General features: G+C 35.0%; 1 protein-coding gene across 3 annotated transcripts in view; it reads left to right on the top strand.

Moving 5' to 3' along the window:
- The window catches only part of LOC138813401 (protein phosphatase 1 regulatory subunit 12A), a 111110-nt gene that overhangs the window by 46133 nt on the left and 42717 nt on the right, over positions 1 to 22260 (top strand). For all 3 annotated transcript variants that reach the window (XM_070001798.1, XM_070001796.1, XM_070001797.1), the window contains exons 2-8: positions 4011 to 4141; positions 9150 to 9268; positions 13516 to 13675; positions 15960 to 16104; positions 19968 to 20042; positions 20881 to 20969; positions 21079 to 21236. In XM_070001798.1, coding sequence (XP_069857899.1) covers positions 4011 to 4141; positions 9150 to 9268; positions 13516 to 13675; positions 15960 to 16104; positions 19968 to 20042; positions 20881 to 20969; positions 21079 to 21236 — 877 coding nt within the window. The remainder of the gene's footprint in view (positions 1 to 4010; positions 4142 to 9149; positions 9269 to 13515; positions 13676 to 15959; positions 16105 to 19967; positions 20043 to 20880; positions 20970 to 21078; positions 21237 to 22260) is intronic.

Genomic DNA, 22260 nt, shown 5'->3' with positions numbered 1-22260 from the left:
AGCCACAGTGCCACTTCCAGATACTGGTGTTTTTAATGTGATAGAGTAATAACAATTACTTTAAAAAGGTGGAAGGGCTCAAATGGTAGAGCACCTGCCTAGCAAGTGTGAGGTCCTTTAGTTCAACTGCCAGTACAAGAAATATTTGGGCAAATGGATAGACAGGCATTATCTTTTTTTTAAATTATTTTTATTGTGAAAATACTGTACAGAGGCGTTAACAGTTACATGAGCAAGATAATGAGTACATTTCTTATCAAGAATTGTTGCCTTCTCCTTTGTTTTTCCCCTACCATCCCTTCTTTCCCACCTTCACAGCTATACTCTCCACTCACACCCCATACCCCCTCCCCTGCCTAAATTGTAAAGTTCGTTTTTCAATATAGTGTCTTGTACATCTCATTACAGTGGGTCAACCTGTATCCCTATGTAAGCAATTTGTTTTTTCCCTTCCCCTCCCCAAATTATAATGACATCAAATATAGTGAAAACTGGGGTTATACTGTGGGGGAGAAACATACAAAGCAACAACAACAACAAAAAATCACATGGTACCTTATAAATACGTTAGAAACAATAGCAAGAAAGAAAAAATCACCTGTGTCTCTATCTTGGGGTTCATTTCACTTAACTTCTTTTTTTTTTTCTCTTTTTTGGTCGGTTGTGGGGCATGAACTCTGGGCTTGGGTGCTGTCCCTGCACTCTTCAGCTCAAGGATGGCGCTCTACTGCTTGAGCCACAGCACCACTTCTAGTTTTCTAGTGGTTTATGGGAGATAAGAGTCTCATGGAGTTTCCTGCCCGGGCTGGCTTTGAACTGCTATCCTCAGATCTCAGCCTCCTGAGTAGCTAGAATTTGAGGTGTGAGCCACCAGGCCTGGCAAACTTCATTTTATATGGTCATATGTACATAGCTTTTGACCTTTTCTATTTCCCAGACATATACTAGTTATTGCGAATAAGGGAAACTATGGGACCTATGTTTCTTTGGGCCTGGCTTACTTCACTTAATACAATTTTTCCAAGTCTTTCTTTTCCTAACAAATGGGGCAATGTCATTCTTTCTGATGGAGGCATAGAATTCCATTTTACACACACACACACACACACACACACACACACACACACACACACACACACACACACACACACACACACACACACACACACACACACACACACACACACACACACACACACACACACACACAACTTTCTTGATTAATACAATTTTTCCAAGTCTTTCTTTTCCTAACAAATGGGGCAATGTCATTCTTTCTGATGGAGGCATAGAATTCCATTTTACACACACACACACACACACACACACACACACACACACACACACACACACACACACACACACACACACACACACACACACACAACTTTCTTGATCCATTCATCTACTGAGGGGCAGCTGGGTTGGTTCCATATCTTAGCTATGGTAAATAATGCTCAGATAAACATAGTTGTGCTGGTAGCTTTAGTGTGGTCTTGTTTGTGATCATTTGGGTAAATGTCCAAAAGTGGGATTGCTGGGTCATAGGGGAGCTCTATGTGGAGTCTTTTGAGGAACTTCCATACTGCTTTCCAAAGTGGTTGAACAAGTTTACAGTCCCACCAACAATGCAGTAGAGTTCCCTTCTGGCCACATTCCCTCCAGCATCTGTTGTTATTAGAGTTCTTGATTATAGCCATTCTTACTGGGGTGAGGTAGAATCTTGATGTTGTTTTGATTTGCATTTCTTTTATGGCTAGAGAAGTTGAGCATTTCTTTATGTGTCTGCTGGCCATTCTTATTTCCTCTTCAGAGAAGACTCTCTTTAAGTCTTTAGCCTTCTTATTTATGGGGCATTTGTTTCTTTGAGGATTTCTTGTTGGGGATTTAATTTTTTGAGTTCCAAATATATTTTAGATATGAGACCTGTAAGGTATATTAAATAAGTAGGTTTCATTAGGTGGCCAATGAGGAGAACATCACGCTCTATTCAGGCAGGAAAAGAAGTTTATTTACCGAACTGCTGCCCCCACCATGCGTGGTGGAGAAGCATGGCTGTAAAGGAAAGGAGGCGGGAAATTGGGCAACCCACTCTTGGGCCAGGACTTATTTAGGCCAGGGACAGGAGGAGGTGTGGACACACTGGATCGGGATGTGACCTCAGGGTCTAGGACCCTCCTGAGGTCAGATGGGAGGCACATGACCAGAGGGGTGGCCCAGGATGTCACCTAGCAGGAGGGAAAGATGACTACTTCCAGGCTGCCAGTTACATAGTTAACAGATACTGGGCAGAAACTTAGCCAAGAGGGAGGGAGGTGTCCCTGTTCAGACCTTACAAGACCCCTAACCGTTGTCTAGCTAGTGAAGATCTCCCAATCTGTGGGCTTTCTATTGATCTTGCTAGCTATGTCATTTGCCATGCAGAAGCTCTGCAGTTTCATGCAATCCCATTTGTCCAACCTTTCTTTGATCTGTTGAGTTTCTGGGTCTCTCTTAAAAAAATTTCAGCCTGTGCCAAAGAGACCTAGGGTTTCTCCTATTCTGTCCTGTAATGTTTTCAGGGTGTCTTCTTTGACTCTGAGGTCTTTGATCCATTTGGAGTTGATTCTGGTGCAGGGTGATATATAAGGATCTAGCTTTAGTTTTCTACAGGTGATTAACCAATTTTGCCAACAGCATTTACTGAAGAGGCTGGACAGGCATTCTCAATAGGATAGCAAGAACAAAACCCTGAAATACCTGTTCAAAGAATAGAATCTACCATACTGCTTAGCACAAAGCAAATATTTTTTTTTTAATTCCTTACTTACTGTAAGACTATTGTTTACAAAATGTTGTACTTTCAAGTATTGAAAATTGCAATGAGCTGTAATTTCTAAAGGTTGTATATACTAATAATATGTAGTCTTACAGGTTAAAACTGAGCAATTAACATATTTACTGATTTAAAATAACAATTTTTCTATAGTACCTAGAACATTTTTTAAATCAAAATGGCTAATTTAATCTAGAAAGCTTGATTTCTCAGTTGGTAACATGCACTGTGAATTGCATGTTGTATGTATTGATGTTAGTTGCTTTTCTTAAAGTGACATTCATTTGTCTCATTTTCAAGAAAATTTCAGTCAGGAGTCAAAAGTTATATTCTAGTTTCTCATTGAAGTAAAATTAATTTAGTGGAAAGCTGGCTAGTATAATTTCCAATTCAGTTGCACGGATACTTTTCTAAAGACAACTTTCGTTTTCTGGATAAGTGCTCTAATGTGTATTTTTATCTTATTACATAATTTTATTAAAAAGGCATGTATTTAAGAGTCAAGATTCTGGCTACTCAAGAAGGCTAAGACTGGGAAGATATTACTTTAAAACCAGTGTAGCAGAAAAGTAGGAGAGATTTCATCTCTAGCTAATCAGCATACTACAGGGCTAGAGTACTAGTTCAAGAATAATATAGGGATAGTCCCAGCTGTGACCTAGCAAGCTGAGCAAGTGAGAGGCTCCTGAGTGCACATCCCAGGACTAGCAGAGGGAAGAAGGAAATAGTATACTGTGAGTGCATATTGGTCAATACAGTGATTGCTTTTGTTTGTTGCTTCTGCCTTGATTGACACATGCAATTTTATCACTGTTGCTTTTGCATCTTCAAATGCAATGAAGAAAAAGTTGAAAATAACATCTTAGTGTTATTTTGAAATAGCTTTATTTCCTCTCTGAAAGGATCTTGCACCCATACTCAACTACATATTATGAATTATTGCTATTGTTGGCATATAATTATAATATTTTGATTATTTTCATTTTAATGTATTTTTGTTTTTGTAATTGTGTTACCATAAAAAGTAGTCATGTAGTAGTACTGTTGTATATGTATCAAAGAAAAGACTTTGGTCTTACAACATAATAGCTGAAGATTTACAAAAATTGTATATATTATAAAATCTATTAAGAATTTTATTATTTGGACTGTTGATACAAATATTTTACAGTTATGCTTCATGTTTTGTTTTTAGGCTTGCATTGATGACAATGTTGACATGGTCAAGTTTTTGGTAGAAAATGGAGCAAATATTAATCAGCCTGATAATGAAGGCTGGATACCACTACATGCAGCTGCTTCCTGTGGATATCTCGATATTGCAGAGTAAGCCAGTTCTGTATTTTAGTTTTATTCTATTGCCAGCTTGTCAGTGCCTCTGTTTTCTCATCCATAATATTAACAATGACATTCACTGTATTAACTTGTATGTTCTTTGTTAAAACACATTGGCTGTACTGTGTTGCTAAGTTCCCTTCTGTTTTTACCAGTGGAGTTGGATTGTGAGCTTTCCAAATGTTAGTTGTATGTTTTGTCAGCCTTTTTAATGCTTGTCAGCATTACAAAATACAGTTGGATATCTCCAAACAAATGAATTATGCATGTTTTTTTCCTTGTGCTATAATAAAATACTTTGGAAAGATCCAAAGGCAAGGATTACTAAAAGTATAATTGGTATTTAATTATATGTGGATGAGACAACTGAAAGACTAGAAGGAAAAAAAAAAATCCAGTATTATACATGCTTCCCTTTAGACATTTTAGTCTTAGATAAAGAACTATGATTCTGTTTGCATAAGAAAAGCAGCATGTATTTCTAGACATTTGAAGACATGATCCAAGGAAAGAGTCTGTTCTTCACTAAAGAATGGGTAAATTAATGTCTTTTATGTTGAAGTAAATGTGTTTACATATATGTATTATATTTATGATTCCCAATATTTTCTTCATTTTTTGGGGTCAGTTATGGGGCTTGAAGTCAAGGACTTGGACACTGTCACTGAGCTTTTGTGTTCAAAGCTAGTGTTCTCCCACTTTGACCCACAGTGCCACTTCTGGTTTTGGGGTGGTTAATTGGAGGTAAGAGTCTCATGGGGACTCTTCTGCTCAGACTGACTTTAAACTATGATCCTTAGATCTCAGCCTCCTTGAGTAGCTAGGATTACAGGTGTGAGTGCCCAGATAGTGTCCAGCTAATGATTTCCTATTTGAATCAGCCTTTTGGTTAAGCAAGCAAACTAGTCTTGACCACAATTGAATAAATTCTTAGGAACTATAGTTTTATAGAGAGAAAGCATTAGAATATGGAGAGAGATGTTGCATGAAACTATTATATGTGATACATGTGTATTGTATAATATATATAATATAATATGTATATAATATATATAATCCTAGCAACACTGAAGACAATGGGAGAATAATGACTGACTGAGGCTGGCCCTGAAAAAAGACAAAGGCTCTATCCAGAAAAATAACTTAAAGCAAAAAGGGTTGTAAGGATTGCTCAAGTGGTAGATTACAAGAGGTCCTGAATTCAAACTCCTGTAACACCAAAAAAAAGTTAGTGTGTGGCAAGAATAGAGAAAAAAGTAGAAAAATCGAATAACTGAACCTTGAATGTTTTCTTTAAGAAAAGAATGTACTTTTTCTTGTTTTGGTTTTTACTTTTACAAATGGCAAGCTAGATTTGCAGTCTGACCTCTTATATCTGTCTTGGTTTGGGGAAAACTAGAGTTTAAGTACTCTTGTTAGTCAGGTACTCTACCATTTGAGCCACACCCAGAGCCTTGCCCAATTTAATAGACTTCTTTCACAAGTGTTAGCTTCAATTTTGTTATTGGTATAATTAATTTTAGAGTAATTATGGAATTATGATTTTAAGATGTTGGAAATGGAGCTAGAGAGAAGTTAGAGCAGCTGGAAATCTCAAGAAGGACACTGGTGTAGTCTCTTCCCTTTTCTTTTAACCTCCTATAGCCATGTATTGTACGTTTGGAGCCACAGAAGCTAAATAATAGGTATTAGCCAAATAACAGGAGGAGAGCATTAAAGTAATACAGGAATTTAGAAAATAGCCATTCCAAATTTGGCAGAAGTACACCTCAAAATTAAAGCAGTTTAGTAAATCCCAAATAGGATAAAACAAAAAAGGCATATCTTATGTAAAGTTCTAAAAATTAAAGACAAGGGAAAACTGTCTTGAAAGCAGTTATGGAGAAACAGTTTAATGACAGCAGATTCATTTATTGCAAATCTTAGAGATCCAGTGTTTCAAGTGTTGAAAGAAAAGAACTGATACTTTTGGGAAAACATTCAAAGGTCTTAGGTCAGAACTCTTTGTTTGGATTATGCTGTTAATGCAGATTTTATTTCATTGAATAACTCATCTCACTTGCACTCAAATGAAAATTTGTTCATTGATATTGACATAATATTAGAATATACTAAAGCTCAGAGTAAAAACACTATTAACAAGAAAAATAATAACTGCCAATAGATTGTTCAGGTAATACAGTATAAAGGGAATTGATTTAGCCACATGTAAGTCTAACACACCAAAATGAACTCTCTCAGTCTTGTCATTGCTTGCTTCCCTTTTGCTGCAGTAGAATTGTGTTTTGGATGTGCACACTGAGAAGTGACAGGAACTGGAAGGTTGGCGGCATCTCAAGCTATTGGAAACCAAGGAGAGGTTTATTATATGCAGCCCTTAAATTTGAGTAAATTATAGAATCAGGCTTCAAATTAGAAAGCACAATTTGGGCAAAACAATCACCAGCAATTGCTAAATACAAAGCATCTGGTTCATGAGTAGTATCTCTGATACCAGAAACTTTTATTTTCCTGTCCACAAAGTGGCCACAATGATACTTGATTTTGTGCTAAAACAGTATTTACCAATTTGCAAATAAATAATGAGCTGGACCACTAAGCTGTGCCTGATGTATTGAGCCATACCCATAACCCTCAGGTTCTGCTTCTTGGTAGAATTTTTAGAGCTTTGCTCTAATTAGTTTCTCTTTGCATCCTTCCTGTTAATATAAACTTGCATTGTTGGTTTGGCTTTGACCTTATGCTTCCTTAAAACTGCGCTTAATATAGCTCTTTCTATTTTAAGCACTACAGCTATTCTGAGGAGATACACTATGTGTATCCTTTTGATGATTTCTTAACACATAAATAAAATAAAGGTACCCATAGTTGTTTGATCTGGATTTTGCCTAGCAGAATAATTGTATATTGTCTTGAAGTGTACATCAGTTCTTGTTTCACCTCTCTTACTTTCCTGCTTCAGACTCACTTATTATTTGGAGCATTTAAGGAAATTATTTTTAGTTTTGTATAACAGTTTTTAAAACTATGAAAACAAAAGGGAAAATTGAATACCTAACTTAATGTACCAGCTCCTAGTTAAAACACAAGAGCATTAAAGATAATACATTATCTCATCCCTATGATGATAACTCATTGTTTATATGCAAATATTCCAGATTTCTCACTCACAATATCTGAAATCTGAAACATTTTTTTCCCAACAATTTTGCTCAACCTATACTTATTCCTATATGCTACATTATTTTTGTCATAATACTTTATTTATTTATTTATTTTTTTGTCGGCCGTGGGGCTTGAACTCTGGGCCTGGGCACTGTCCCTCAGCTCTTCAGCTCAAGGCGAGTGCTCTACCACTTGAGCTACAGCGCCACTTCCGGTTTTCTGGTGGTTTATTGGAGATAGGAGTCTCACGGTCTCTCCTGCCCGGGCTGGCTTTGAACCGCGATCCTCAGATCTCAGCCTCCTGAGTAGCTAGGATTACAGGCGTGAGCCACCAGCGCCTGGCTGTCATAACACTTTATGCTTACATTGTATGCATAATCTGATTCTCTTACCTGACTGTATTCTTGAGAGGAAAGCCTATGGTTATTACTGTGTTCCTGGAGTGTGACATCATCAGCATTTGTTGAATTAATAAACCAGTTAGAAATGTAGACAAAAGACAAACAGTTCATAAACGGAAATATACGAATATCAGTAAATATTTTCAGTCTTATGCATAGCTAGGAAAAAACAGATTTTATAGTAGTCATATTGAGAAATTTTTAAGATACGATGAAAATAATAATTTCTGAAAATAACAATATTAAATGTTCACTTGAGAACATGACTAGCATGAAAGAGGTATTCAATGAAAATATGATCCAACTATACTGTGGGATATTTTTTGCTGTTAGAAGGAAAGATGTGCATTCCGGTTTATTTTGTTTTTACAAAGGTGATTATAGCCGGGCACCAGTGGCTCATGCCTGTAATCCTAGCTACTCAGGAGACTGAGATCTGAGTGAGGATCCCAGTTCAAAGGCGACCTGGGCAAGGAAAGTCCATGAGACTTCTACCTCTAATTAATCACCAGAAAACCCAAAGTGGTACTATGGCTCAAGTGGTAGAGACTCGCCTTGAGCTGAATAGCTCAGGGTCAGCTCCCAGGCCCTGAGTTCAAGCCCTATAACTGACTGTAGGTTGATACATACACATAAAGGCATAACAAAAGTACTTGAAGATTTTTTTCTATACTGGTGATACTGGTTAGCTTTGTGGAGGGGATATTTTTTTAACTATATACTGGCAGTTTCTCATTTTTATGAGAGTATTTTATATTGGCTTTAAAATATGTATGAGTTAAATTGATTAGGGACATAGAGAAATAGACCCATTATTTGTATATTGAACAAAAAAATCAAGGTTACCAATAGAACATGATTTACTCTAAAACAGTAAATATTTTCATATTATTAGAGCCTACAGTATGAAACAAGAAGAATGAGATTAAAAATTATGTCGAGTAGATAATTGAGGAACTTACTTGTTTTTTGGCATGATGGAGCTCATAACAGTTTGGGGTTTTTAAAGCTGGGATTTGACATGGGTCTTGCATGGTTGAGCTCAACACCATTTCGGGTTTTTAAAACCAGTATTTGACATTAGTAATACCAATAAAAAAATAATTCCAGGAGATACACATTTCACATAATGACAAGTTCACACAATGACAATGATTAATTGCATCTGGATCGCTTTGGCAGGCTTGAGGAATCAGTAGCTTACGTTCTTAAAATTGTGTTATAGATACACAAATAGAAATACCATAACGCCAATTACATTGGAATTCATCACAATATTAAATTTACATAGTTCTATAGTTAAATTTTTAAAATAATGCAAATATTATTGGTCTCTGTTACTGCTCCAGTGTAGGAATTTGTCTTTATTGGATGAATTTTGTTTTATTTCAATGATAGTATGTTGGCTTAACTATCTTTCTTGTGTTATACAGGTTTTTGATTGGTCAAGGAGCTCATGTAGGGGCTGTTAACAGTGAAGGAGACACACCTTTAGATATCGCAGAGGAAGAGGCAATGGAAGAGCTACTTCAAAATGAAGTTAATCGGCAAGGTAATATAAAAACCAACTAAAATGGGAAAAAAAAAAAAAGTGTACCACTTAGATACTTTGACTTTTCCTGAAAAGTAAATATTAACATTGAAGAATGACCATAAAATTTAAGTGAAAAACATTCTAGCTTACTGAACAATAGGTACAGTGTGATTCTGTTTGAAACTTGTTCAATATTGTATCTTTTTTTTTTTTTTTAAATATTGTATCTTTTGACATTTGTTAAACTGAAAGAAATATCACAAGCGGTAGGATCAGTCTGTATTTGATTTTGGTATCCTATGTATTGTGTATACGTTTACCTGAATTAGGGAAGGGAAGGGGAACAACAAAAATGCTGGAACAAAGGGCAAACCAGTTCAACAGTGATACTCACAAGACAACATGTTGGAAATGAACTTTATACTGGGGGAAGGGGGAGATTACAGGGGCAGGAAAGTGGGAGAAAAACGAGGCAGGTAACAACGTTTGACAAGAAATGTACTCACTACCACTACCTTACATATGTAACTGTAACCTCTCTCTCTATCACCTTGACAATAAAATTAAATTTTAAAAAATTATATGGGAATAAGAGTTTCAGTTAGGAAAGGGAATAGAAAGTACACAGGATGGGTGCAATTTAAATACAGTGCAAATTTAAATGCTGCAAATTTAAGTACAGTGGCCAAGAAGGCCTCTTGGTAAGAGACCATTTAACTGAGATTTGAATGCAGAGAGGAAATGAGTCATTTAGTTCTGGGAAAAGAACATTCTAGATAGAGGAAGCAATGAATATAAGGATGGAAGGGTACCTGGTATATAAGCAGCAATTAACTAGCATGACTGAAGCAGAAATAGCAGAGGAAGAGATTGCTAGGAGAGGAGGTTATAGAAGTAGCAAGAGGTCATAATATATAAAGCCTTGTAAGCCTTTAATCCAAGTGAACCAGGCAGTCAGTACAGGTGTTGAGGCAGATGACTAACATGAATAGTATTGAAAAGAGTCTGGTTTCTGTATTCAGAATTCATTGTAGTAAGACAGAAGAAAAACAGTTAGAAAATAATTGTGATTAGATTAGTCATGATAAGACTAGACTAAGTCATAGTAGCCTAAGTGATAAGAGGTTGGATTATGGGTATATTTGAAGATTTGATCAAAATGATTTTTACACATAAGATGTGTAAAAAAGAATAAGTTTTTAGTAAGAGCAACTAAATAAATGAAGTTTGTATTTGAGCTGTGAAGAGTGTGAGGAGAATATGTTTTAGGGAAGTATCAGTGGGTCATTTGAGATTGCTTGGCATTCAAGCAGTTGAATATGTGAGTTTGAAAGACCTTAGAGATGGAGATGGAGATTTGGGAGATGTCACAGATCGAGAATGGCAAGTATAATTTCTCTTATGATTCATAAATATTTTGATATTAACTTTAATAACATTTGCACAATTCTGCAGAATATTACCATTGATTTCTGCACTATAAACAGTATATAACTGTATCCTAATGAAATTATCTTTAAAATACACCTGGGCACAGAGATACAGGCCTATAATTCTAGCCAGGAATGCACTACAGTAGTTGCATCGATCCTCGACTTCAAGCAGGGATTTATCTGTAACCTCCAAATACTAGCCATAAAGGGAGTTAGAGAAATCTAGGAGTATATATAAAAAGAAAATGTATATGATAGGATGAGTTCATAAAAATTCTCAAGTTGGGAGTTAAATACAGGAACTCTTACCAAACCACAGCTACCATAGACTTTTAAGAAATTAATCCAATTTATGTACTTTAGATGTTGTTTCTGACTTTACCAAAGGATTATTTGAAGTATGAATGGAAAGTATTGCTTTCCATGTGACTGAAGAAAAGATACTCAATTGCCAATTTTGAGAGTGAAAGAAGGGGAGAAAGTCATACTATATATAGTGTAATGAATCAGAATTCCATGAGAACTCCATACTCAGAATCCAAACACAATTGTAGGAGACTTCGAGGCTCTACATTCAGTGGCTGAACTTCTGCTGCACTTTTTCCCTGTATTTTTATGAAAATACTTTTTAAATTTATTTTTATTATAAAGGTGATATACAGAGGGTTTACCTTTACATGAGTCAGGTAATAAGTACATTTTCTTTCATACAGTGTCAACTGTTACCACTTTCCCTGTCCCTCCCTCCATCTCCACAGTGCCCAGTGAGCTCTACTGCTCTACTTTTTTTTACCCTTTTTCCTTGAGTTCTATTCCTCCTGACTCTCCCGAAGATATACAGAGGAATATATCACATGTAAGGTAAAAAGACAGAATCATTTGTTTCCATATTTTAGGAGTTTAAGTATGTGTGTTATTTTATATAAATATGAAGAAGGGATTTGACCTTAGTGATTTTCTCCTAAGAGTGTCCTCTTTTGGTCTCACTGTGAGTATTTAGAATCCTGTGTAATTTGACATATCCCAGTGCATTTTAGATCTGACTTCCACATATCAGAGAGAATATGTTCTGTTTGTCTCTCTGAGCTTGGCTTACCTCACTTAACATGATTTGTTCTAGTTCCATCCATTTCCCTGCAGATGACATTATTTTATTCTTTCTAATGGCTGTGTAAAATTGCATTGTATATAGGCACCACATTTTTTGGATTCACTCATCTACTGTGGAGCATTTGGGCTATTTCCATATCTTGGTTATTATGAATAGTGCAGCAATGAACATGGATGTGTGTGGCTGTCCTAGTCATATCCTGATTCATGATGTGTTTAGGGTAGATGCCTACAAGTGGTATGGCTGGATCGTAGGGAAGGTCTGTGTTTAGTTTTTTGAGGAACCTCCAGACTACTTTCCAGAGTGGTTGTACTATTTTACATTCCTTCCAGCAGTATAGTGAGGGTTCCTTTTCCCCCCTATCCTTGCCAGCTAATTACATTTTATTACAACCTTTTTTTTTTTTCCTCCTGGTCCTGGGGCTTGAACTCTAGGCCTGCGCCTCTTTGTGCTCAAGGCGAATGCTCTACCACTTCTGGCTTTTTTGAGTAGTTTATTGAAGATAAGAGTCTCATGGAGTTTCCTGCCCGGCCTAGCTTTGAACTGTGATCCTCAGATCTCAACCTCCTGAGTAGCTAGGATACTATAGGCATGGGCCTGTAGAAATCTGTTCAACATTTCTTTTGGTTCACTGCAGGAGGTTTGAGCAGACTTTCATCAGGTCCTTTATGTTGATTGACACCAACATAAACTATAGATTCGACCCAATAACTGGTCCTACTATTGTCTGGGCAGGGAGTCTCTGAACCTAGGTCAACCCTCTACTGAACAAACAAGTTACTTTTTTTAAAAATTCATTTACTTATTCATTCACTATGCATTTAGTAAGCAGTTACTGTCCCTTTACTTTGTTCCAAATACTCTGGCAGTAGTGGGAAAAAGAAAGGATCCTTAACCTTTAATATACTCATGGTATTCTGGAGAAAGATAGAGATTGTAAATGTATCATGATTTGTGTTATTAGTTTTCTAAGTAGCCATCAGTTGAAATGATAAGATACCACTAGGTCATTTAGGAATTCTAGGACCATCGTTACTAATTTATTTTACCCCAAAATGCAGAGCTTTTTGAAGGTAGAGGTACCCTCTTCGTTTTTGTATTCTTTTTACTTTTATCACATGAACTTAGCATAGTGCTTGTAAATGATACTAAGAGTCTGGTAAATGAACATCTGCATAAATTATAAAAAATAATTCTGGTGGTATGAAGAATGTGCCGTGTTGGGAAAAGAAAGGAAATTTGGAGAGAGAGAGAGAGAGTTTAATATCTGTAACATTTTAGATGAATATAGGACCTTCCTAATCGAAGCACTCAGTAAACACGTGTACCTCCTAGACTAGAGTTCAGAGAACAAGTCAAACAGAAGATCAAATTTGATTGTTACTCCCATATAATTTTTTTTAAATAAAGTTTTAATTTAAAAAAATTCAAGGATATTATACCTTGGGAAATGTTCAAACTTAAAAAAATAGTAATCAGGAAAAGTGAAAAGAAAACAAAAGATTAAAATTGTAGAGACAGAAACTAAATGATCAGAAGAGAAAACTAAAAATATCTACAGTATTCTCACATTATTTAAACAACGAGTTATAAGCAGCTCATTTTCTAGAACTGGTTTTGCTTTTGGTTTTTCTTTAAACTTGAAATATTTTGGATAATTATTTGGAAAAATCATTTTCAATGTAAGAAAAAAATGAAAATAGTTATTTTTGTTTTCTCAGGGGTTGATATAGAAGCAGCTCGAAAGGAAGAGGAACGGATAATGCTTAGAGATGCAAGGCAGTGGTTGAATAGTGGTCATATAAATGATATCCGACATGCAAAATCTGGAGGTACAGCACTCCATGTGGCAGCTGCCAAAGGCTACACGGAAGTATTAAAGTTAGTACTATTTTTTAGAGTTATTTTTCTACTTTAGTTTTTCTGTATGTCATAATTCTTTGTCTTAAAGTAAATTAAGGTTTTCATACAGCTAATAAAGGAATTACTGTTTGCAGGAAGAAAGAGAAAGCCTATACTGCTTTTGTTTCTGAAGTTTGTCCTTTCAAATTTTCAGTTTTTTGCTCTTGATTTTCTTAAGCTGAAGTTTTACCATGAGGTGAATTTCAGTGTCATTCAACCATTATATGTTATCTTTTGAACTAATGAGTTAGTAGAGTAATTTTAAGGCTTCCATATTCACTAGTTGAGAGCTTCATATTATTAAATACCTATTTACTAATATAAGTAAGTATTCATCTAAAATACAGTTTCTATTACAGGAACACTAGAACTAAGTTCTAATAGCCTAATATTCAATATTAAGGCATAAGCAGTGTTAACTAAGGCTCTATACTTATCAGCCAATTTCCTTGGATTAGAATTCTTTTACATACTTTTCTAAAGTGTTACTAATGGTATTTTCTAAAATGTTCATTGCATAACTTTTTTGCCTGTATGTAAAAGGAATAAGACTAGCTCACAATAACATCTACTTCCTCCCTTCTAATCCATTTGAGTTTCTTAATATTGATACTGTCCTTTATTCCTGCTTATCAGTAAAAACAATGAACTGGATAACCCATTCCCAGATTTCCTACCTTTTTTTCAGTCCATATACAATTTCAGTAAAATAACCTTCTAGAATTGCTGTTTAGTTTACCTGTCACCATCTGTTTGTAATGTAAAACTTTTTACAGATCTTTTCAAACTGTTACCAAGTCCAAAATAGATGTAGCTAGTTACCAAAAGAATAGAAAATATCGTAGTATCCATGTAATAAAGTTTAAAAAAAGTTTCTTAAAATTTGTGAGCATATGGATAAGAAATGTACAGAAATGTACTCACTATCTTGCCCATGTAATTGTAACTCCTCTGTACAGTATTTTCACAATAAATAAATAAATAAAAATTTGTGAGCATAATTTCTAAATGTGACAAAGGCTTAGTGAGGCATAATAATGGAAAGTTATCCAATTCTTCATTGTATTAAAAAATATCCCTTTTCAAAGCCAGATACCAGTGGCTCACATCTGTAATCCTATCTACTCAGGAGGTTGAGATCTGAGAATTGTGATTCAAAGCCAGCCCGGGCAGGAAAGTTTGTGAGACTTACCTCCAGTAAACTGCAGAAAACGAGGTGGCGCTGTGGCTCAAGGGGTAGGGCACTAGCCTTGAGCTGAAGAGCTCAGGCCCAGCATCCAGGCCCAGCATTCAAGCCCCACGACCAACCAAAAAAATATATAAATAAATAAATAAATTTATCTAGCTTGTTGATGGTTTTTTGTAATATCTTTTTACTGATGCAAAAAAATTACACTGTTTCTTTCAATATATGTTTAATTTTGTTTCATTTTGAATACTATTGTTTTGTTTGAGAATTTCTATGATAAACTATAAATGTTGATGAAAGTTTTTATAGACCAGTTTTGGTTTTGTTGTTGTTATTATTTTGGTTGGTCATGGCCCTTGAACTTGGGGCCTAGACATTGTCCCTGAGCTCTTTTGCTCAAGGCTAGGCTCTATCAGTTTGCGCCACAACTCCACTTGCGGGGGGGGGGGGGGGGGGGGAGGAGGACTAGGGAGGAGAATCTTATTTGGAGGTAAGGGTCTCATGAACTTTCCTGCTTGGGCTGGCTTTGAATAGCAGTCCTCAGCTTCCTGAATAGCAAGGATTATAGATGTGAGTGTGTGAATCAGTGTTAGGCCAAACCAAAAAGACTTAAAATCATCAGGAATTAATTAAAACTGCTTCTTTTTGTCAGTGACTCAAGAGCCTCTTTTTCTGGGTGATTTTTTTCTGTTGTTCCCAGTTAATTCACTGAGAATTTGATCTCTAAAGAAATGTGTTACAAGCCGGTGCTGGTGGCTCACGCCTGTAATCCTAGCTACTCAGGAGGCTGAGATCTGAGGATCGCGGTTCAAAGCCAGCCCGGGCAGGAGAGACCGTGAGACTCCTATCTCCAATAAAACCACCTGAAAACCGGAAGTGGAGCTGTAGCTCAAGTGGTAGAGCGCTCGCCATGAGCTGAAGAGCTAAGGGACAACGCCCAGGCCCAGAGTTCAAGTCCCACGACCGACCCAAAAAAAAAAAAATGTGTTACAGATTTTAGTTAAACTGGTAAAATACTATTGATTGTTCGTTAATTTCTGGATTTTAATGATTATCTCATTGTAATTTCTTTAGACTTTTAATACAGGCAGGCTATGATGTTAATATTAAAGATTATGATGGCTGGACACCTCTTCATGCTGCAGCTCACTGGGGTAAAGAAGAAGCATGTCGAATTTTAGTGGACAATCTGTGTGATATGGAGATGGTCAACAAAGTGGTAGGCTTTTAAATTTTATATTTTAAATATTTTAATTTTAGAAAAAATCTTACTACTGTTATATAATTATATTTTTTATCAGCTGTATAAAACAGTATTTTGTTCATCATTCATTGACTATTAATTGTTTAATCTTTTCAGCTCCCAAATGAGATAGTTCTGGCTTTATTCTGCAAAGAAAATAATTACATTATCACACAACTAGGAACACTGGGTACTTGTAGTGATTCTAGGAGTTTATAGGTTAAGAAAATTGTGCATTTTCATATGTATGTTTTTTTGACATAACTGAGTTGGAATACTTACAGAAGAATGTTCCTGATTTTCTTTAGCTGATATTCTTATTAATCTGTTCATAGGTACATGAAAAGGTAGTGAGATGAGAAAGGTAAAATGTATACAGTTTTATAACAAGTACAGTGCAACCTTTCTTAAGTTTTGCATATGAGAAAACAGTTTAGTGAATTAACTAGTTAACATTTCACAATTAGGGTAAAGGAAGAAACAAATAAATGTCATACAAATGTTTCTCAGAAAATCATAAAAAGATTCAAAATATCAAGTCTATTATTAGATTAGACTTTTCTTCTCTACTCCTTTTGAAATACTATTGGTCATGTTACCAGAGTAGCCAATTTTCTTGCTAGTCTCATCCTTACCCAGGTTAGTAAATAAATTGCATTTACCAACTGTTAAGAGCTCAAAACATATGTGCTCTAGTGAGCTTAATTATTTGTAGCTTAGAGTAAATATGGCATACCATAGATGCCTAGGATTTGGCTATGAATAAATGATTGACGATTGAGGGTAACAATGCAGATTATGCCCTAGCTGCTGACATAAAGAGATAAGAAGGCCTCTGACCTCTTTTGCCATATGTAATTTCATAATTGATCCTAAGGTACATTTTGTGTAAGAAATGTGCAGCCAAGAAAAGGATAAGATGTAATGAAAGATCTTCAAAGTCAAGGGAAATGTTTGAGGATGATTCTTCTTAAATTAGAGATTTGTACTTATAAGTACAGTTTTCTGTTTGAAGTTTCAGCAGCTTGCTTTCTCTTATTTCTAATTACAATAACTTTGTAATCAATAGACAAATAAATGTTAGCACTATTTAATTGTAATTTCAAATTAAACGCCAGATGATTTTAGGTAGAATTCATGTTTCATTTGTTTCTATGTAGAAATTCTCCTTGCAATTATGATATTTCTCAAGAAATCAGTGGATACTTATTAACCTCTGAATTCTGATCTCCTCTATTCCTGCCTTTTCCTTTTTTCTTTTATTGTACAGAGGGGTTACAGTTACATAGGTCAGGTAATGAATACATTTCTCTTTGAACAGTGTCACCTCTTCCCTCATTTTTTCAGAATTTTTCAATGACCCAAGCCCCTTATCCTACTGGTGGTGCTGATAAAGTGATTAATTTAATAATCATGGCTTTCAGATAAAGCCCCCCAAAAAAGACTTGTTAATTGAAATTATTTTCCAAAAAGATGCTATTTCTAGTTTAAGCATGCTAGGTTTTCTAGCTGAATAAATATTCTGCAGAAATATACAAAAGGTAAAGTATATATGAGAAAAATCACTTTATGGCTACATTTGGTCTGTAATTGATCCATAGGTACATCATAATTATGCACTAGAACAGAGCACATACAAAATTATTTTAGCATCGCAGGGTTTTTTTTTTTTTGTTTATTTATTACAATGATAGCAACTCTTTATGTGTCCCTGGATTTGTTGTTTATTTTATTTTATTTTTTTAAATACGAATCCTGTGGCTTGAACTTAGGGCCTTAACACTGTTCCTGAGCTTTTGCCCAAGGCTAACACTTTACCTTTGAGCCATAGCTCCACTTCCATCTTTTTTGGTGATTTAATGGAGATAAGAGTCTCATTGACTTTTCTGTCCTGGCTGGCTTCCATCTTTAATCCTAAAATTTAAACCTCCTTGAGTAGCTAGGATTACAGGCATGAGCCACCAGTACCCAGCATCCCCCTCCGTTTATAACCTTACCACTTTACTCTGTCATTTTAGTGGATTGATCATAGAGAGGATTGTGCCTCAAAATTACTTTGAATTTGACAGTATTCAACCTTTTGTCTACACATATTATCTAATGCTACCCTTCTAATAACCATATGAAGTTTTTTAAGTATTTTGCAGAGAAGTTGAGTGATTTCAAAGTCCTAATAGTGAAAGTTTTTTTCTTTTTTCTCCTGTTTTTTTTGTAGTTTTATTTATGAAAACATTTTACATAAGTCAATCCTTACCAATTAATTGTGTAAGCCTGCCTGAACTTATTATTTTATTCCTTCATTAGTACTTTTGGCTTAAAAATACTATTTTTTTCATCATCACTTTTGATGAATTCATTAATAATAGGAAACATGACTTGAGGAAATAATGTATAGCATCGAAAATATATAAAATCCTTTAGAAAATATGAAAGTTTATATGAAAAGTGAAGAAATCTTCTGGAAAATAGGTATTTAGAGATTTTTGCCTCATTTTTATTTGCAAACTGTCAAACACATTTACTATCATTTTATCTTACAAATTGGTAGTGATTTGAAACAATGGTTTTTATCTCACTTTTTTAACTGACTAAAAGAAATTACTTTAGTAAAATGTATCTAAATATTACATACTTTAATATTAACAATAGTGCTTTTCTACTTGGAATTTTTTTTTATTTAATATTATTGTCAAGATGGAGGTTCCTCAAAAGACTCCACATAGAGCTCCCCTATCCCACTTTTGGGCATTTACCCAGATGATCACAAACAAGACCATACTAAAGCTACCAGCACAACTATGTTTATTGTAGCATAGCTAAGATATGGAACCAACCCAGATGCCCCTCAGTAGATGAATGGATCAAGAAAGTATGGTATATATACGCTGACACCTAGGGGCTTAGGCTCATATCATCAGAAGTTAGGTTTTCTCATTTGTATAATGAAAATCATAATAACCCCTTGGTCTCATCAACTATACAAGACGATGTCTATAAAAGCAATTCATTTAGAATAAATGAGCTAAGAAAAATGGCTCTAGTGTATTTATAGGTTAATGGTTTTACTGAATTGACTTTTTAAGGAAGTCCTAGGAGCGGTTTTTTTTTTTTTTAACTCTTAAATGGTTAGTTTGAAGGTCTCACTCCTCATCATTGTATTCTCAGTTGTTTGCTGCTTTCACGTGATTCAGTAATTCTATAAGCAGTACAGCCAAGAAAATGAAAATTGTTTGCACAGAAATTTGTACATCCAGTACATAGCAACATTCTTATAGGCATAAAGTAAAAGTTCACCTGTTCATGAAATTAGAAAAATGTTTGTCATTCAGTGGACTCTTATTTGTCAATAAAGATGAGTGAAGAAGTTATATCATAGTGTGAATGAGCCTTAAAACATTCAAAGTGATAGAAGTGTATATTGTAAGATTCCACTTAGATGAAATGTACAACATAGTAAGCAAATATATGGAGACAAAGTAGGTTAGTTATTGCCTTGGTCTAGGGTGAATGAGAAAATGGGAGGGAGAGTATCTGCTCAAGGACATGAGAGGATGAAAATTTTTTAAATTTCTTATGGTAGTTGTTGTCCTACTGTGTCTATACTTAGAACATTGACTCATATTGTTTAGAAATGAATGACTGAGGTGAGTGAATGAGCATTCTCATCTGCTTCTTTCTCACCTGGATCTCTCATACATGCTTTCGGAATTGATGTATCATGTGATCTAAATTTCCATTAAAAATGCTACCTAACTTTTCCCCACATAATCATTCTGAATTACTGTAACATTTTATGATTTATTGTCTCTTTAACATCACTGCCTTTATTTTCTGTGTAGGGCCAAACAGCCTTTGATGTAGCAGATGAAGACATTTTAGGATATTTAGAAGAGTTGCAAAAGAAACAAAATCTGGTATGTTTGATGAATGCCTAAATCTTGCCTATATGGATGAATTCTCTTAATACTTTTGCATTTCACACACTTAAAAAGCACTTTTACGGAGTTTTGTACTTTTTTGTTTTAAATTATTCCTAGCAATTATGTTAAATAACAGTGGAAGACTGTAAATGAGTAGTGATGATACTTAACCTTTAATGTTTCCTATCCTTAATGCTATTTCTTCACAAAATGGATAACTGTAATATGTATATTCTCAAGACTATCATGTATTTGTAACTTTATAAGCAAAGTTACTTAGAAGGTATAAACTGTAAAATCCCAGACTTCTAATAGCAAACATATAAGGACTTAAATAACGAAGAAACAAATATAAGTAAAATGCCATTAGCCAGCCAGGTGCCAGTGGCTCAAGCCTCAGAAGGCTGAGATTTAAGGATTGCTGTAAGACTCTTATCTCTAGTTAACCACAGAAAAAGCAGGAAATAGTACTGTGGCTCAAGTGGTAGAGTGCTAGCTTGAGCAAAAGACAGCTCAGAGACAGTGCCCAGGCCCAGAATTCAAGCTCAAGGAATGGCGAAAAAAAAAAAAAAAAAAAAAAAAAAAAGCCATTAGCCATCCTAATTAGATAATGGGTCTTTACTATTTGGAGGGATATAAAAAGTTCAACTTGGTTTGGCTTAGAGCTTTTTACTAATCTAGTCTTTTTTCTTTGCTCAGATTTTTTTCTTGGCAGTGAAAGTTTAAATCATTTATCTGCTTTTACATTAGGTTTTAGATACTCATGTTATTTTAAAGTACGTTTTACCTATTAATAATATTCTTATTTTCCTCTGTATGACTTTATATAAAGCTCCATAGTGAAAAACGGGATAAGAAGTCTCCACTGATTGAATCGACTGCAAATATGGATAATAATCAATCACAGAAGACCTTTAAAAAGTAAGTAAAATGTGAAAATCAGATTTTGTTAGTGCTGCAGATCTGAAGGAAACTGTGTTCACACATTTTATGTGTTTAAAATAATTTGAATGCTGTTTTCCTTTCACAGTAAAGAGACACTGATAATTGAACCAGAGAAAAATGCTTCACGTATTGAATCTCTGGAACAAGAGAAGGTTGATGATGAAGAAGAAGGAAAGAAAGATGAATCTAGCTGTTCTAGTGAAGAAGATGAGGAAGATGACTCAGAATCAGAAGCTGAAACAGGTGAAAACTTGAAGGATAAATTAATTTCTGTTGCATTTTATTTTTTTTTTAAGTAATAAAAGAACAGGCCTGGTTTTTAAGCTTTTCAGATAGGTTTGGTACTTTTTTTCAGTTACCTTCTAAACCATTCAGTGAATATTAGTGAATTGTATATCTGATAATCACCTGGAGGCTCTTGTATTCCTTTACTCATTGCGGACCTATATTTTAGATTTGAAGGTGTGGAGGCTTCTGAGACTCCCTTACTCCCGTAAGGATTCTCGTACATGGGACAGATAGACTCTGAATAACTTACCAGCAATTCAAGATGTTCCTACTGCTGCTTTCTGGGGCCCAAAATCTTAGGAAGGTGGTCCCAGCAGCATTCCAATTTCTCCTTTAAGAAATGATAAGTAGGAGCTGAGTCAGATGTTTTCCTGTGAGGATGTTGAGAAATATGTATGTGTAGAAATATATATAATGTAAAAAAAAAAAAAACCTATTCAGCCTATTAAGACTTAATAGTTGTTGTTTTCATGTTATTTACCATGTTTTCTTTTACCAAAATTTAATAATTTAATTTCCTTTCTTCTTTTCAAAACACCATCATTATCATTAGTTTTCTCTGTAATCTTCTAGCCTTTACATGTAATCTACAGCTTTTCTGATTCTGTGTTTAATTCTATATTCTAGGAATTGTTATGTATCTGCTTCTTTTCACTAAAAATTTAATGTTTAGGTTCACCTATGAGTGAACCTATTTCAATGTAATTTATCCCTGTAGCTGTTACTTAGTATTTCATCAAATATACATTTCCCTTCTAACCCTTTTTTGCTTGTTATTTCTAATATAATACACATTTTAAAAGCCCAGACTAGCCTGTACAGCAATCCTAATTACCTCATACATAGCTGGAATAACAGGCATGCACCACCACATCCAGCTTACTGGTGGGAGTAGTGTCTCACTAAATCTTTTTCCCAGCTGACCCTGAACATCAAGCCACTTTGGATACCTACTCATGAATAGCTGGGATTACAGGCA

Source organism: Dipodomys merriami, unplaced genomic scaffold, assembly GCF_024711535.1.
Source record: "Dipodomys merriami isolate MVZ:Mamm:240054 unplaced genomic scaffold, mDipMer1.0.p SCAF_598, whole genome shotgun sequence".
NCBI classification, from domain to species: Eukaryota; Metazoa; Chordata; class Mammalia; order Rodentia; family Heteromyidae; genus Dipodomys; species Dipodomys merriami.
This window is presented reverse-complemented; position numbering and strand designations above follow the sequence as displayed.